At 47.1% G+C, this 18,674-nt stretch overlaps 1 protein-coding gene across 3 annotated transcripts in view; it reads left to right on the plus strand.

The window, feature by feature from the left end:
* FLNB (filamin B) overlaps positions 1 to 18,674 on the plus strand; it is a 90,606-nt gene that overhangs the window by 20,766 nt on the left and 51,166 nt on the right. For all 3 annotated transcript variants that reach the window (XM_054076377.1, XM_009571107.2, XM_009571115.2), the window contains exon 4: positions 18,348 to 18,596. In XM_054076377.1, the coding sequence (XP_053932352.1) occupies positions 18,348 to 18,596 (249 nt within the window). The remainder of the gene's footprint in view (positions 1 to 18,347; positions 18,597 to 18,674) is intronic.

Raw genomic sequence — 18,674 nt, forward strand, 5'->3', positions numbered from 1 at the left:
TTACATGGAGATGTTTAAATTTAAATGGATCTGGATAACTGTTTTTCTAGCTTACCACTGTAATCTAAGTATGATTCTGTGTGGCTGTGCTTCTCTGTTGCCAGTATTGTTCAGCGTCTACTCCACGTGATGTAAAACATTGGTCTCTGAATCCCCCAAGTTGCAGAGAAATTCTGCTTTCTCTGCTCTTCAGGAACAGACTTCAGTGTGCAGCTAGTTTGGGACCTGAACAGTGGCGTGCCAAGTTTAGACCATTGATACCTGCTAAGCCAGCACCCCAGGGTGAAGCAGTGCATCGAAGGTGATGCTGGTGTGAACGGACCTCTGCTCTACTTCGAAACTCTCCAAGTCTCTGCCACTGGCCTCGGGTGGACCTGCCTTCTTTTACTACCTGGCGTGGTACTCACGAACACGGCACCTGATCTGCAAGTCAGTAGAATAATGAAGATACTAAGCTCGGTGCCCCAGGGTTTGGCTCTGTTAGTGCTTGGTACTGAGGTGCCTGAGGAGCTCGTCCCAGGACCTGTTGCTTACAAAGCATCAAGACTGACTTTGACTCTTGGTGAGGCAAGGCTTTCTGTAGCGAAACCAGTAGGTTCCTGTGAGTTTTCTTGTTTTGTTGTTTGTTTGTACACCGATAGGTAGCACTGTGGATTCTGTTCCAGAGCACCCACCCATGGAGAGGGGGAGTCATCTCTGTGCAGGTGCTCCCAGGGTAGTGATGGGTATGCATGGTATGTGGAAGTAGGTGAGGAGGATGTGTTGTTGTGTTATGCTTGGGTTTGGCAAAGAAAACAGAATCAGAGGTTCCAAGGATGTCTCTGCTGGAGGAAGGAAACTGCGTAGCTGTTAACCCTCAAGTGAAGGACCCAAAACAATTTATAGGTAGAAAAGGCTAAGGGAATGCACTGCCTGTCCTTGTAAGGAGGTCTGAGCGCTCTTTGCTACAGCCCTTACCCTATGGCACCACTCACAAGGCTTAGTTTGTTGCAGGCTGAATTCATGGTAAGGGTGGGGGGAGCAGCTGTGTGGCTTCATGTCCTGTTTAGAGAAATATGCGTAGCAATTATTATGAAAATACTTGTCTGTGAACTGTGCTAGCTGTTCTGTGTCTATTCTTGCTTGTACTGGTGGTGTGTGTGGTAGAGGTGGATACTCGCCTGCTCTTCTTGCAACCACTGCCTGGGTGGGGTGAGTGGAGCTACCCTTGCTCTTCCTGGGAACTTGACCTTGGGTTCAGAGTTGAGTCAAGGTTCTTTTTTCAATGGGCTGAATGAGCTCTGCATGTTGGTTTGGATTAATGCAGTGAAGCTTAAGTGAGTTTTTTTCCCCCCCGAGGTATTTCTTCTAGGGACCTGATACAGATTTTTTTCCTCCACAAGGCAGAAGCTTCTGTGGCTTGCACTCTCACCTGTTTGTGTTCCTCCTGAGGAAGGACCAGTGTTCTGTAATCCAACAGGGAGGATACTTTGTTCCAAGTCATCATTAGGAGATAAATTGTTGTTTCTGTGCTCAAAGGCCTTGCAGTGACTATATTGTGTCATAACCAGTTAGTTCTCTGGGATCTAATGTGGTCTGTAACCTGTGAGCCTCCCTCAGCTTTCTGTCCCTCCTGTAACTGACTTGGAGTTTTGGAGGCATCTACGTAATGTCTGGTAGATCATTGTGAGGACTGGATCTGCTGTGGTGGCCTTTGGGTTCAGATAATGGATTGCAGTTCCTTCTGTAAACATTATTCTGCTGTAAGCAGTTGAAGTCTAACATCCGTAGTGGGATGTATGCAATGTCTACTTCCTACTGTGCTAGTACATGACAACTGTAATATTCACAACTGTGGCAAGAATAAACTGGATTTTTTTTTGTGTTAGTGAAAACAAACTAGGCCACTTCAAACAACAGCCAAATGAAGCTTTGCCCAAGTTCCCAGGGAAGCAAGGGTTTCCTTGCATGTCCTCCCTTGCGCTGAGAAATACAGCAGACACTGCCCTGGAGCTGCCTGGGGGTGGGCAGAGGATGGAGCAGCTGAATCCTGTCTACCCTGGTGTGATGGGTTGAGGTTGTTTGGACCTCCTACTGATACTGTCCTTGGAAGAAAGCAGCCATGGCTCTCTAATAAACCCTTTGAGAGCAGCAGCCACACATACAGCTGCACTGTCTGGTTGCTAATGAGATATTTCCTCTGAATCACATAGGTGGTGGTCCTCCACTGTTCCTTATAACTCTGAGGAAACAGCTTAATCTAATGGGAAGGAACCAATAAACACTGAAAGCAATATCTAACTTTAAAGCATAAATTCAGCTAATATTTCAGAGTTATTTTCTCTGTGTCACTGAAAAATAGTAAGTTTTAGTGATCAGTTGGTCATGGGAGACCTTTGAGCATCCAGGTTGGGATCTTTCTTGCAAAGGGACAAGCTGTTTTCATCCAACAGCAGCAGGTTGCATGAACTCTTCTGCCAATGTTACCCAGTAATAGCACAAAAATGACTGTGGGCTGTAATGACATCATGAGCCACAGCTCCTTCTCCCTTGCTTCAGGGCACGCTGTGAATTGTGATGCATTTATTTGTCAGAGCATTGAATTACTCCAGCTTGAGCTGGCTGGGGTGGGTGGCAGCACAGCTCTTGAAGGCTGGGTCTTCCGAGGGTGAGGTGGGCACAGACAGACAGATTGCCCTGCTGAAACCCAGCCTGATGCCAGGGGAAGAAAATGGGCAAGGGCTGTCGCAGCAGCATGTCCTGCACCTCCTGGGCGCATGTGAGCAGGCTGTGCTGAGCAGCCAGCCAGAGGCTGTGAGCAACCCTCTGCTCTCACCGCACTGTTGGAGCGGCTCTTGCAGTCTTCTGCAAGCCTGGGTGGGGTGTAAGGGTTTGCAACGCTGGCCGCAGGCCCTGCGCGCTGCCGCAGAGCAGTAACCGAAAGTGGTGGAGCCACCCTTCCTGCTAGTCCACTGCTGGTGTATTTCCCACCCGCTTTTTGTGCTGAAATCTGGGGGATGCTTCAAGCTGTCTCCTTGCGAGATGAACTCAGAGCTGAGCTGTTAAATGCAGCCCTGAAATGTTGGCTCTTGTGCCCTCCATAGGTGCTATGAGTGAGTCTGGACCTGGAGCTGCTCCAGCCTGACCTGGGGATGGGATGCTGGTGGCAAGCTCTCCTCCATGGCTCACAGCCCACCGGGAATTGGGCTACCCGTGGCTCTTGCAGCTGCCTACTGGTTTTGATTAGCCTGTGGCTGCTCTTGTGAGGAGACAATGTGTGCATCTGTATTTATGAGCCCATATTAAAGGTCACTGTCGTGGCTGGTGGGCCTAAAATGAGCTGTAGGTGGCCACTGGTGAGCTGTGTTATGTGACCAGGCTCAAAGCCTCCTCTGGAACCCTGCAGAGGGCCCTGTGCAGGGAGCTGCTCTGAGCAAACACCCATGCCATGTGCATCTGAAGGTTATTCAAACACAGAAGAGGAAATACTGTTCCCCTTGGCTAGATAATAACATACTCTATCTGTGCTTCCTTTAATTGGTGTAATTAACTGCTTTACATCCCCTTTTTTCACATCAGCCTTGCAGCAGTAGGTGCAGCAGGTTAAGTGGACTTCTCATAGGCAAATACTGGCAAGCTTGGTCTCAGCTAGGTTAGGTCTCAAGGCTGAAACACTGATGTGTCTTGGAGGTGATCTTTACCTTTGTGCAGATCCTCCCTTTATGATAAGCTGAGTGGTAACAGCAGATCTCTCTGGGCTCAGACCATAGGAGCAAAGAGCCTGAGCCAGGGAGTATGTACAGGGTCCTGCAGTTATCTCTGTATCTCCCTGGCTGAAAACATAACAAATACACCTTTTATACATCATGGCATGAGACACAGATCTTGTATTCATCTAACTGCTTTTGATCCTCACTACAGAACAGGGAACACTGGTTACCAAACAAAGTTGGTATCAAACTCATCTTGATGGTGCAAGATATCAACTGTTACTTCATAGTTAGTGAATTTCTGTAGGCTTTCCTTCTCTCTGCAAGGCTCAGAGTAATTTTACTTGGTCTCGCATATAATCCTAAACCCAGGCACCTTTGAGCCTGCTCCAATACCCGGATACTTCTGCAGAGCTGCTGTTTGCCGGAGTCACTGCTAGTTGTGGTGGCTCTGAGCAGTTGTTGCTTGATCAGACAGAATTAACAAATTCCCTTGTTGGGGAAGAGTTGGGGTCTGAGCAGACCTAACATACTGGTGGTGGGAAGACTTAGGATGCTAATTGTGTTGTTTCAGCTTTGTTCCAGCTGTTGATTAACTGTGTGGCTGCATGGAAATATCTGATAGCTTATGTAACTGCTTGAACAAGATCAATGAGCTAATTAAAAGTCAAATAGAAACAGCTTTGGCTGTCTCTGCAAGGCTCAGAGTAATTTTACTTGGTCTCGCAAATAATCCTAAACCCAGGCATTTTTGCTTTTGGTAACACTTTTAGGCTTGTGGTAAAAATGCTGCTATGAAGAAACAGTAAAATTAGGCTGGTGAATGCTAGGAAGACTTGTGGTGACTCTTGAAAGAGCAGTGACTTCCAGTGCCACAGCTCGTGCTTAGCAGTGCCGGACACTGCAGCTGCCAGACGTTGGGACAAAGACATGGGTACTTTTTAACTGGGACCATGGGACCCTCTGTAATGCTGCCATCTGGAATGTTCTCTTAATGCTTTGTGGTTAGGTAGCCCGATGGTATCCAGTGCTGGCTAAAGGAGTTGGACACTTAACGGAGGATGCAGTGTGTGTGCTGGGCAGCTGAACTGCTACCTGGAATAAAGGTGGCTGAAGGGAGGAGGGTCGCCCTCACCACCCACTCAGTATAGCTGCTCTCAGAGAATGCCCTGGCTGGCAAAGCTTGATAAACTAACTGCTGTACTAATAGTATTTCTCTGACCTAACCTGAGTAGTGAGCAAGTGTGAGGATTGCCAGCTCGATTGAGTTCCCAAAGACCAAACTAGGTGTCTGCATGAGGGGCCACAGAATCAGGCAGCTAAGGAGCCCTGAGCCCCAGAGCTGTGCAGAAGCAGGCACACCATCCAAAATAAGTTAGAGAAGCCTGAGATAGTTGTTCAGGTTCTCCTCAAAAATGTAAGAGTGGAGAAGCATTAATTACATTCAGCTCAGTGCCATTGTAAAGCGGGTGGCTCAGCCCTGCCCTTGGTGCTGTCACACTGGATGATTAGTGGCTGCTAAATGAGCATTACTGAGCACACTAATGACTTGCAGACATCTGCAGTTATAGGCATAGGAGCATGTGGGGCTCCTGGACAAGGATATTGCAAAGACCTTGTCCCAGAGAATTAACTGCATTGCTACCGGGATCCTCAGTTGGGCATATCCCGATGTACCACTTTCTGGGAGTAAACAGTTTGGAGCTACTCTGCAAGAGTCAGCTCGTGGAGGTGGCTCGCTCTGCCACGAAAGCACCGGAACAGTTAGTTTCATATCTGGAAACAGCAGATATGTATGGGGTTTCCTGGCTGCAAAACTCTGCTGAACAACCCGGACTCAACTGGGGAAGCCCCCTGAAGTCGGGGGCATGAAACCATACTTCAACAAATGTACTTCAAATTTTGCTGTGGTTTTGTAGCCTAGCTTGGGGTTCAGTATTTATAACTAAAGGATACCTCTTCTGATATAGATAAATAACTGAAGAAAGCTGTGTACTTTTAATAGGTTTTTAATTGCAGGACCCAAAAATGAACTTTACGTGAAATGCTAGAACTATTGGTTGAAAACACTGCCTGAGGCAGAGGAAGCTTAAATATTTTAATTAACCAGCTTTATTACTTAAACATAGGCATTAATAAGGTGCAGAATATTTCATACTCTACATATAAGAAAATTAGCTCAGGCTTCTGAGGAAGTACCAGCACAGCAAAAGTATTTAAGCTCAAATGTAGAAGCTGAAAGGAGCAGCCCAGTGCTTGTGTAGGGGTAGGAGACACCTATGGGGCTTTTAATCTGTCTGGATAGTAGTAATAGCATGTAACTAAACATTTTTCATAGTGAAGTGGAAGAATTGATAAGTAATGAGGTGGCTTAATGTTGAACCTGACCTGGTCGGTAACTGAAACGGGAATGGGAGATCAGGTAGAGCAGCGTAGCTTGCGATGTTGCTGCAACTATTCCAGCTCTAGCAAAATTGCCCCTAGAGCTAGTGCTTTATTTCTTTGTGTTAAAAATGTGAAATACAATAGGCTTGCAAATGTGAACAGTGTGAGACTGCAGATTAAAAATGAGATCTTGCAGCTGGTGAGGATTTGGGTAATTGCCTGCACCCTGCTCAGTCAGCATGTGTGTGGTGGAGTGCTGTCCCTGAAGAGCAGGGAGAGCTGAGAGTTTGTGAAGTTTGGAAAGACTCGTATGAAGTCTTTACTTGGAAGATTTGAAGACCAGCCTCCGGAGAGGAAAGGTGGTATCCATCTGAGCGCTGGCTAGCTCTGGAATGCTGTTAGCAATGAGAGCCTGTTATGGCTGAGCAGCTTCTGACAAAGTTGGATTAGGCTGATGGTGTCAAATGAGCAGAGCTGCTCCTGCTGCTTGCTAGGAGCAGCCTGTGGGAGGGTGGCCCCTGAGCAGAGCCTGTGGGTGACACAGGACCCGTGGTGTGCGAGTGTAGCGCTTGAGAAAGGGTGGTGGTATCTCCTGGGCTACTTGGAGTGATGCAAAACTCACCCATCGGAAGCAGAGCTTTGCTGTGTGGTGAGTGAGTTGGGGTGGGAGGAGGGGGTATGTGGTCTGTGCAAGTGTGTTGCTCAGCTGTGGCTAAGATGTGCTCAAGCTGTACCATTAATACCATATGGTCCTCTTTAAGGTGTTCAGAGACCACCCGTGCAGACCGTGCCTCTGCAGATTCACCATCCCTCTCCTGCTCATGAAAAGCCCTCTCAGAAGAGCTCTGTCTGATAGTGGCTGCCACCATCGGATGAATTGCCTTGGCCACACGCCAAGAGTCTATTCCTTGTGTTAGCAGCTTGTAGCTGAAACCATATAAACACAGCACTGTCCTGTGCGGGATGTTAAACACACAGGGCTTAAATCTCAACCGTGCAGAGGTGAGCCTTCTATGCGCAGATGGAGACGGGTTTAGTGCTGGGTTGCGCAAGTATACAAAAAAAGGTTCAAATAACTTCACTTATTTCTCCAGAAAGAGGGGAAAGCTTTTTCCTTCAAGAAGCAACTGCGCAATGCTGAATATTTTTAATTTAAGGATTGATATTCCAGGAAGAAAGTGGCTGCCTTCCTTCTTGGACAAAGATGGTCATGGTTTCTAGAGAAGGGGAGGATAGGTGTCTGTACGTAAGATGTTATGAAGAGTTAACATCTAGCTGGCTTACACCAAAAGCATTAAGGCATCTTTGTACTGGCCATGGAAAAGCCCCAGTGCCTGCCAGGGCTGCAAGGATGTGTAGTGGATGCATATCTTTGTAGTGACCATGCAGCTGCCCCAGGCATCCTTACCTGGTGCATGGCTGCAGAAAGAAGCTGGGCTTGAACAGGTGTGTCATCCCCCTCCCAGTGGGCACTCGCATGGCGATGCTGTGGTGGTGGCTGGAGGTTGAAGGTGAGCTCACAGCTGATTTCAGGTGGTTTGCGCCACCACAGCAGTGGTGAATTGCAGTGGCGTGGCAAGACATGTTCTGGTGGCATTGTGTGGGTGTAGGGCTGCTTTCCCTCTTGTGTGTTTATAAGAAGAACGTGTACTTTTCTGAATGTTGAAATGGCTCAGATGTTGGAGGGAGATTTTCGTAACAGCCCTTCCTATCTGCATTTTATGTTAGAGATAAATCACCTTTCCTATTGCATCTCTGGACGGAGATAGCCGACTTGCTGATAAATTCTAGAATAACTTTGTCAGCTACAGAGGGCTATAGCATGTCTGTAACAGGGTGTCTGTGTTTACACACTTCAAAGAAAATCTGTGTGGAGCTGTGCTGTTAGGCTCTTAAAATCAGAGACTATCAGTGCTGAGACAAACCACAAATGTTTTGTGTAGCTTAAGTAACTGGCAGGGTATTTTCTGGTGTGTCACCAATCCTGGACCACAAAGCATGCTCCAAGGCTGAGCTCTTTGGTGCTGCAGTGTGGACTGGAGATGGGTTGAGCTGTGCAGGGCTGTATGAATGGGGATTTCCTTTGAACAGTGCTGTGCATAGTGAATCATAGTCAGTACGGCTATTCTGGTTTCAGATGGAAAAATTGACTCTTGCTGTATGTTATGGCCAAGGATTTCCCCAAACAGTAATCACTTCTGATAATTTCCAATGTGTTGGTTTTGGCTTCAGAAACTCCATCCACTGCAGCTTTTGTGCCTGGCGTCTGCTGCACAGAAGATGTTAGACAGCCCTATCTGAATGGGCTCATTTATCTCGACAGGATTTTACATGTTGTTTCTTATAACTATCTTGACCTACCCCCACTGTGAGTAAACACGTTCATCAGTAATGCAGAGGTCACTCTGGCGTCTGGAAACCTCTGCATTACTTGTTGCTCTTTGGTCTTGCTGAGGCTTTTTTTTTTATTTGCAGCTCTATATTTTGCACCTTTTCCATCTCCAGGGCATGCGGATGCTGGAGGATGGACCTTCCTGTTGGTCCTCTACACTGAAGCTTGGTAACCTTCCTTCAGTAATGTAAGATGCAGCACAATAATAACGATTTGTCACCTAATGCCTCTGCCAGCCCCTGGAAGGTCTTTGCAAGAACTGGCCAGGTTTTTAACCTTGGTGCAACCTGAAGTGACCCAGTGAGATTTAGGATTACCTTAATCCTGCTGAAATGGTTACAGCGCTCTTGGAGACACTTCTTACACAACTCTTAGACTCTACAGCCATTTTTATCAGCTCAGCCTTGCTGATCAAGGCTGGGCTTTCTGGTTGTGTAAGCACATGATGTGTCGTGAGGAGGCGTTTTTTTGTTTGCATGCTTGCATGAAATAACAATCTCCAGTTTATCAGACTCCTAGACAAGTATTTCTTGCTAAGGTTTGACAGTTTTGCATTTGACTATAATTTTAATGTCATATTTAAAGTGGAACTTGTTTTCTGTGAATTGGATGGCTGTGTTGCTCTCTTGGGCGTAGCAGCCCACTCTCACGGGAAGGTGAAGCCTTGCTGTGCTATGGCAATAGATGTACTGACCCCTGAGGAGCAGAGACCTGGCACAGGATCATTCCTCTTTTGCTCCTGTTCTATGCCCACAGGAGGGGAGGTGTAGTTTGTCATGTCATTTGGCTTCAAAAGCTGAGCCAAGTGTTTCCCGGCAGAGCATGGCAAAAGCAGGAGAACTCCTTTCTTTCCTCCTCCCTCCATCATTTAACAGAAATCCTCTTTCCGGCATGTTCACTCCCCACTGTAGGGACTTTTCCTTTAGAAGTCATTCCTGAATGATTAGTCAGCACTCTGGAGGCTTGTGTTGCTTGGTCCCCATGGCTTCCTGGTGATTTCCTTCTCTGGCATTTGACCCTGGGGCAGTAGGGGCAAGAGGCAGTGTGGGTGTAATCCTGCAGTCTTTCCCACGTCCCGATCCCACCCTGTCTGGCACTTTCCATGGACTTCCTGATGCCCATGGAGTCAATGCAGCTGGTCTTTGAGGTGCTGCCAGCCATGCTGTCCTGGAGCACGGGGGCTGCTTGTCACCCCAAACTGGAGCCGGAATGTCCCGAGCAGGCTGGGGCTCCCTTTGCGCAGTGAGACACGAAGGATTTGCAAGCCCGTTTCTGCCCTGGCTGCCCAACTTCCACTCATCTCTACCCCAAAATGCCGAGCTTTGCTATCGGGGGCGCTGAGCTCCCAAGTGCCGCCTTCAGCAGCGGCGTGGGGTGCTTCCACCATCCCTGGCAGAGGCCTGTGGGAGCTGCGGTGTCCTGGCCGCTCCCAGGGCCGGCAGCGGAGGGGCGGTGGGATGAGCTCAGCAGCGGGGAATGCGCTTTGCTGGGTGCGAGGGGGCCTGCGCTCACAGGGCCCATTGTCGGGGCGGTTTTGGCAATGATGTCATGGACGGTGGCGTGCTGCAGCAAGCCCTGCGTGCTTGTGAGGGTGGCCAGAGCCTGCTTCTCCATCGGCAAGGCGTGGGCACGAGCGGGGAGCAGGATGGTGCCTCCTGCCCCGCGGCTGCTGGGTGATGCGTGTTAATGAGCCAGAGCTGGGGTTTTGGGGTCGGAGCGTGGCGGTGGCGCACTGGCTGGCTGCCCTGCGGAGCTGACGAGGGGCTTGCTCGCTGCGAACAAAGCAGCACTCATGGAAACTTGCTGCTGTAAAAAAAGCTGAACGTTCAGACTCCTCTTTTTCCCCCCCCTCCCACCCCAAAAATTATTGCGGTATTCCTGTATGCGGCTCGGCTGGGTATATGCGCTGTGGTCCTGTAGGTGTGAGTGGGGACCAGCTTGGCAAGGAGCAACAGAGTCTGAAATAGCTGGTGTGAATGGCAGCTCTTATTCTTCTGTGTTGCGCCTTGGCTCGCTGCTAATCTGGCCCAGTAGCGTGCAGGCAGTGTGGAGCCCTCCTTGTGCTCCTGCTGGAGGTGCTCCCCAGGAGCACTGGCTGCGAGAGTTGTGTGTTCTCTAACACCTCCTGCCTGGAGCTCTTCTTGAATGTCAAATCCACACACTTACCTTCTCATATCCGTAGCTTGGGATATGGCTGTTAAGGCAACAGAAACCCTCGGTATAGTCAGACTGACAATGTTCAAGAATTTAATCCTAAGCCACCCGCAGTTTAACTTTTTTCCCCCACTCACCTGAACAATTCCTAATTTTGAAATTCTTGACTTCTTCCAACCCCCGGAGGTTTCCACTTTCTCTTGAACAAGCTGGGTTGGTTGCTGTTGTTGTTACACTCCTGGCTTAAAAATGCTTTGTGTTCTGGCTTTCTCTCCTCTATGTGAGTCTTAAGTGGACTCCAGGTGCCCATTAAAAAGCTGGACAGAGCTATTTTAATCTGTATTTCACTCCTGTGAGCTCCACTGATTTGATTCTTTTTTTCCTTTTCTGTGTTAAAAGTCTGTATGATTTCTTTCTTTTTTTTTTTCCTTCTTGCCAGGGCTGTATTTGACCTTATTTTTACAGTTGCCTGTTCCACCTCTTGAGATCCTTTCCAGAGGCTGAACACGTACCATAGACAGTAGAGGGTGATGAGTGTGATAGTGGCCTGAAATTCTCTGCTCTGTATGGTTTCAAATCCAGTTAAAGCAGAAACTATTGAAACCCTCTGAATTGCAGTGTTCAATATCTCAAATCCTAGGAAGAATCTCACAAAGACATCTTACTTTTTCTTTTTATTAACAAGACACTATGGTAAGCATGGAGGTTTCTGTCTCCTTGGAGAGAAAAAAACAAACAAAAAAACAACCAAAAGAAAACCACACACACAAACCCTCACAGCAAGCCTTAACATTTTTCCCACCTCCTGCCTGTGCCCGGATCAGGACGCTGTTCTTGCACATCCAATGAAATGGTATTCTGCCTCTGAAAAATTCACATTGTGAAAAGCATAGTGGATCTGCTGCGTACGTGGTGTCACTTGCGATTCCCGAAGATACGCTTCCTCAGGTACTGAGCACCCTGAGGCTCCTTTGTGAAGCTGCCCACAAACGCCGCTGAGAAGTGGAGGTGCAATGAGGCTGGAGCACGTTGCTGTTAGGCGCTAGCAGGTCAAATCCAGGAATCCACAGAACTGGCCAGGTTTCAACCCAATGCCAACTGTGCAAGGGCACTGCCCGTGCTTTTGCGGGCTAATTTGCCCACATGCAGCCAGATGACAAGCAGTGTGCCAAGCCCGGAGAAGCTGCAAGGTGGACTTGGGCTTAAGGGTCACTGGAGGAAATGGTTGCAGTGTGTTCTCAAAGCACAGAGGAACCAGTGTAATTGATTTAAAGACATACTATCCCTACAGAGGATGTTGCTAATGTCTTTAGCAGGCACGGTAAGCCTGTGAACACATACTATATGCTTCAGCAAATAATTTCCTTAGGCAGCTTGCTCAGCTCCGTCTCCTCTGCATAATTCTGTTTGGCGTGCATGCAGTGTGGAGCAGGGCTTTCCAAAAGTCTGGTTCAATGTGGAGTTTTCACTGTTGCAAAAGATTAAGACCTAATGAGTGCTTAATTTTTCTTTCCCTCAGTTGCTATAGATCTTTAACAATAGAGGAGAATTAGAGGCGGGGAAATGCTCAGAAACTTCAAGACGCCAGGATTTAAAATTCCTAGTCTGTACATAAATAATCCATAGCTGAGACGAATTTTGTGTGCTGTACAAAGGTACTTCTGTCTGGAAATTAGGAGTAAGGGCTGTTGTTGAGACTACTCCTTTGCTGTGTGTTAAGGAGCATGCATCTTTGGTTCTTCCTCCATACAATACATAAAATGTTAATGAGGAAGACCTCAAGATTGGAGAGGGTAACCACTTTTTAGAGAAACTGGATGCAAAGATCGGTGTTGGTTATGATGGTACTTCCATGTGTAAAGATCAACAGCGAAACTCTGACATGACTTTGCCCAGACTGAAGCTGCATTGACTGCAGCTTCAACGAAGAAACCATTTAAAAAAAAAAAATCTATACTGAAAATGTAATAATGAATTAATAAAAACAATACTGAAAAGCTACTTTTTCAGTCCTTCATTTGCTTCACCAGACTTTGCATAGTCTGTATTATGAGCTCAATTTAATAAGGAAGCTGTCTGCTGCGGTAGCTTAACTTGTTTCCACTAATTGTCCAACAGAGGATGACTTGCAGCTCTGCTATAGGGCAGAGTTCAAGGAGTGTTGCCACAATTCGAGTATTACATGTGAATGCAAAGCAGACTTGCACAGAAGCAAAAGAGAAGTCGCAGACACGTTTGTAACACTGGGGGAGGGGGTGAATTGTAGAAATTGGTAACTTGGTTCTGAACAGAACTAATGAAGGTCATATAGTTCGAGCCACATACTGCAGGTACATTTTGGGGGTCTCTGCTGGAGTAGATGAATTGGCAAGGTTCAAATCGGAGCCAGGTTTCAGTTCTGGCACTTGCTCATGGGGCAGCTGCAAGTAGAAATACAGAGGAACAAGCTCTGTAGTGTTGGCGACTTTCCACTTGGTAAGTTGGGAAGTTTTTTGTAGCCCAAGCCCTAAAAATGACATATGTTTGTCTCGGTGGTCACATTGCTGGCTCAGGCTGGTCATGCACCTTAATATCTTTCTTTGTGCTTTAAGGAGTATGATATTAACAGTCCAAGTACAACATATCATGTTAATATTTGGTATAAAGCAACAATTATAAATCAGCTTGAGCAGTTAAAACTTGGTTCCTTTTCAAGACAGACCGGTGGTGTGTATCGCTGGCCTATGGAATTGCCATAATCCATTTTTTGGGCCAGTTGCCACTTAGTTAATAGGATAATAAAAGAATAAGGATTACAATCTAAACTCGGAGGTGTGATGGGGGAAGTAAATGAGCTCTGGGATTCAGTCTGTTTTCCTCTTCACCCTACCAGGCAGCCACTTAAATACTGAGAGCTTGACTAAGAAGCAGGATACTCCTACATAAAACTTAATGTTGTAGGCTATATATAGGTTTTATTTTTCTTTTACAGGAGAGTGAGTGCTTGCTTGTTCAGTGCTGGTGTTGATTCTGCAGAACAGCTTAAGACTCATTGGCAGGTTTTCCCCAGCGGTCAGCTTGTAAGTCCTGTCGAGCTGCATCCTGAGGCCAGAGCCTCTCGGCAGCTCCCGCGTGTCCCCATGAGCAGATTCTGCCTGCGTTCAGCTGAGCGAGGGCTGCGTCTTGCTTCATGGCAGTTGCTGCTCTGTTGACAGTGGATTGCCATTGGGTACTCCTAGGAGGAGGAAAGCAGGTTGGCGTAGGGGAAGTGAAATTAAAATGCGCATTGAACAACGTAGGTGGGAATAAAGATTCCTGTTTAAGTAAAACTTGAGTGTTTCAGCTTCTTGCTTTTTTCCAAACTGTGTGTCTAGCCATGATGACTTCTGTGCTGTCTAGAATTGTTCATCTAAGAGCGTTGACAAATTTGGAGTCTGCAGTTGAGCATCAGCAGGACTTGCATGTAACAGCCCAAAGCCTCTGAGCTCTAATGAGAAAAGAGAAAACCCACCCTTGGATCCCTCACTGTGTTCTAGATCACACCTCTGAAGTTGGTTGCTGAAGTCCTCTTATGCTCTGGGGCAGGCAAGAGGTCCTGTGGCACTTCAGCTCTTCGGGAACTTTGATCTCCAAAGCATGCATCACCTACTGGGTACATGGAGAGAGGGAAGCAGAGAGCAAGTGTGTTCTGGCACGCGTGTAAGTGCATCTTGCAGATGTTAACTTAGGCATTGTAACATGAATAAAGCAAATTATGCAGATGACCAAAAAAGGTCACATTAAAGCTGTCTACAGTGATGCTGTAAAGAATTTGTTCAGCCTTGCTGAATTATCTTGGCGGATGAAATGTGACAGCTCACTTCCTCTGAGCCACGGGAAGGCGAGGGTTGTTGGCTGTTGCCTGCATGGAGGGGGCTCCTTTAATCTGCAGAAGCTCGCCTGATGCCATGGAGTAAACATGCACTCTCTATTTCAGCTGAAAGCAGACAGTTTGTTCTTGTCTACCTAATTCATCGAAGCTGAAAGCCAAACAGTGCTGTTGGTAGAGGAGCATTCTCAAAAGGCCGTGGTCTTGCGCTGTGGCTCTGAAGCACTGACCACAATGAATGTGGTTCTCTGTGCTCTCAATTTACAGTGAGCTCCAGAGGAGCAATTGGGAAACAGCTTGAAAGGCTCTGTAAAACTGCAAAGTATAGGTTGTGTGGGTAATTAGTATGCCTAAAAGTAATTTCCATAGTAGGAAAGCAGTATTGCAAGATCTGCTATTCATGCAATCTGTTTTCCAGCCGGGGATGGCCAGGAAAAAGGTCTTGGATCAGACAAGGGAGCGGGTGGAATCCAGTGGAAAGTCGCACGAGCTGGTGTGCGTGGCAATGCTTGCAGTAATGGTTGTTGGTGCTTAAGTGTCACTGGAAACACATTTTTTTGTCCCTGTTCCAGAATCTTGGCTGTGTTATGCTGGCAGTGTGCATTGAGAGCTGGTGGGGGATGCCTGCAAATTTGTTTGCACTAAGTGGGTTTCAGGGTTATCCAGACCAGCTCAGTGCTCCTTGTGCAGGACCTGTTAGCAGATAGAAGTGTCTTAATGACCAAAAGACCTTGCGGAGAATACACTAAATGTTTTCAGTCAGTGAAATAAGAAGGCAGCACCAATGCAGAGTCTCTGGAGCAGAGCTTTGCAACAACGCCTGGAAGCCAAACATGCTTTAGGCTGGGCTCTGGTCTGTTCTAGAACCTGGAAGGCCTTTTTATGTCATGATAGCTGTCATGAGCTCAGGCTGGCCAGGGGCTGAGCTGCCAGTGGGATCCCCTGTAGCTGAGAGTAGGGGTGCCTGTGGGTAGGGTGCATGGGTGGCTCTGCTGGGTGCTGATAAAGTCTCCTGTTCTGCCTAGGATTTCTTCTCCCTCCCTTCTCCACACCCCAAATGAAAGCAGACAAGCCCTCCTGCAAGCCCGGTTGGAAAAAATTACATCATGAGATCCCAATGCCTGTCAGGAAGCTGGGAGGCTGTAAGAGCTTGCTAACTCTGCTACCAAAGTGCGGTTTTGGGGATGGCACCAGCCCTGGGGAGGAAGACCTGTCCCTTGCCTGTGGTGACCCTTTCCTGTCATCAGGGCAGTGGCCCCAAGCCCGGGCTTCTGGATGAAGCTGATTAGATGGGATACTCTTGCTCTCAATGTGATGCTGTCTTGTGCACCGGTTCTTTTGTCCCCAGGTCAAGGACCGCTGCTCAGCTGTTCCCCTGGAGGTGGTGATGGAGTGCTGGAGGAAGCTCTGGGCGTGCAGCTGGTTGCTGCAGTGTATCCACATCTAGGCATTATTTAAGTGTTCTAAATACGAAACAGGACATTTATCTCAAGTTATGTGCACGTAGCAGTGTGCTTGAGGTGACTCTGTCCTGCTGGCTTTCCTCCCTGCATGGCCTTCTGAAAGAAGTACGCTTGTAGTGTACTAAATCATTACTGCGTCCACTCGACTAAAAATGCTGGTGTCAGTATAAATCTGAAACTGAAGTTTGGAGGCATTTCTGGCACAGGGATGTGATGGACGGTGGTGTGAGCGGGTGGTCCTGCCGTGGCGGTACGGGTCAGAGGTGCTGCAGGCGCAGGGAGTGGGCGGGCAGTGGGACTCAAACAGTCTGGCTTTTGCGCACTGCAGCCCTTATTTCCAGCTTGCGGAGCTCAGGCATTATGGTGAGCCTGCCAGCAGGGCTTTGGGTGTCTCTCCGTGTGTTCTATTACGATTTCTTTCAAGAAAGCTTTCCCTAATAGATTGTAAGGGTGCATCTTCTCTCTACTGACCAATTTGCAGCTCAGCTGGAAAGGGGAGGGAAGTGGGTAACAGCAGGGACTGTTTAGTTGTCGCTAGGAGAAACACTACTTACGTGATGCTGACTTTTACTTTGGAACCTGTAATTAAAACCCAGTGGGGCTTAATCACCTCGTAGCTATGTATTATATATCTCAGACTGAATGTAGAATCAGCGGTGAGCAGTTAAGTGGCAGATGCTTATCATAATCCTGTAAGATCAGTCAAAACTGATGTTAAAAAAAGTCCAATACAAATAAAATCTAAGTAGAAACCAGATGTTAATTATCCAGAAAGGCCAAATGCCATTCAGGGTCTGAAGTTACAGTATTATCTGTTCAGGACATACCGCCCTATTGTGAAACCATGTAAATATTAACCACTTCGCCTGAGCATTGGGTTAAAGGGAACGCCCTGGTGCTTTGTGTTCTTGGTCACTATTCTGTATAATCACTTGTTTTAAAAGTCAGGATATCTTTTTCTATTGATAGTATGGGATTGCTGCTATGGTCTGTCTAGCGGAAGAGGAGCGAGTAAGGCATGCCCTGTGCAAACTGGGCATGATGAGGCTTGGCTTGGAGGACTCTGCCTGTAAAAGCTCTGAATTTGAACCAGAGAAGGCCATGAAAATACCAAACATTTTTCCTTTGCTAGCTAGGACTCATTAAGATCCCTGTAGAATTATTTTGGTGTCACGAAAGTGAGTTTATACCACTGTAATTGTCTTTACTCCAAATCTGCTCTGGGAACTGAAGAGTAGACAAAAGCTTTTAGGTCATTTGTAACTTCTGTTGGCTAGATAGAGGTTTCTTTAGTAGTTTTCATTGTTGTTCAGGAAAGAACAGTAAAATGCTCTGCTCTGACACGTTGCTGTAAATGAAAGGATCAGCCAGGCTGTAGGTATCCTGTAATGTTGCAGAACAACCCTGGTTTGATTGAGTCTGGGCAGACCGGAGCTGTTACCAGTGTAACGCAACCTGAGTTGCAACAAGCTCCAGGGAACGCATCCGACATGTGACTCCCTAAACCCAAAGTAAGTGGCAAGAATATTCACAAAACTGCGGAGGTCACTTTGTAAAGCCAAACTGATGCAGGAAAATACCCTGCTCCTTCAGAGAGTTTCTTGAGGCTCTCTGATCTTGACACTCAGCAGCCTTAAACTCAGCTGCATGGTGTATCTTAAAGCAGAGCTGCAGTGTGGCCGTTTTTCATAGTTTAGAACATAACACAGTTTTGCCGCAGCTGACTTTTCCTTTTCTTTTAACTCTCAATTTCTAGTGTAAAGGGATGACTTTTTGTGCGGAGTGTGATTGTGCAAAGGATGCCCGATAGACCTGCACTGCCTGCTTTGCTGTTTACACTTGGGTCATGATAGATCTGGACTTTGTTCTAAATCTAAACTCTGACTTTGCTGGAATTCATTGTATAGCACTCTGGGGGGTTTTTTGCTACCATTTTTAATGCAAACTACTGATGTGGGGGGGAGGCACGTTTCTGTACTTAAAAGCAGTTTCCTAAATGGTGCTTCAGATACACCCTGCGGTATTTTGCCCCTCTTGGAATGATGTTCTTGTGAACTCTTTGTGTGCTGTTTGGCCACTTTCATAAGATACAAATGCCATTAAAAATAGCAGGTGGAAGTTATCATCCAAATACAAAATACCAGAGCATCTTAAACTACTGGCTCTCCTAACTTAACATTGTAAAGCTTCAAGGGCAATTCACACCACACTTGGAGATCACCAAGTCCTTGGGCTCCTCTCTTTTCTCCCATCTAATGTTGGGTGTGAAGATTGGTGCCTCTGTCTGAGCAAGTACTGGCAATGGCCAGGGTCGCTCTTATCCTGGATTACCTGGGCATGACTGCAGGCACAGTTTTTATGAAAGTACCTCTTTCCTTTAGGGTGGGGAATAATCACATATGTCTTTTGTCTTCCAGATAGTAAAGCCATAGTTGATGGAAACTTGAAGCTGATCCTTGGCTTGATATGGACCCTTATCCTCCACTACTCCATTTCCATGCCAGTGTGGGAGGATGAAGGTGATGATGATGCAAAGAAACAGACCCCTAAGCAGAGGCTGTTGGGCTGGATCCAGAACAAAATTCCTTACTTGCCCATCACAAACTTCAATCAAAACTGGCAGGATGGCAAAGCACTGGGGGCTCTTGTTGACAGCTGTGCTCCAGGTAAGTCCTTTACTCTGGTGGTCAGCATTTTCTTGTTTGCTCTCCTGGTTACTGCTTTGCTGTTCCTGTGGAAGGAGA

The sequence above is a fragment of the Cuculus canorus genome, chromosome 11 (assembly GCF_017976375.1).
Source record: "Cuculus canorus isolate bCucCan1 chromosome 11, bCucCan1.pri, whole genome shotgun sequence".
Taxonomy (NCBI): domain Eukaryota; kingdom Metazoa; phylum Chordata; class Aves; order Cuculiformes; family Cuculidae; genus Cuculus; species Cuculus canorus.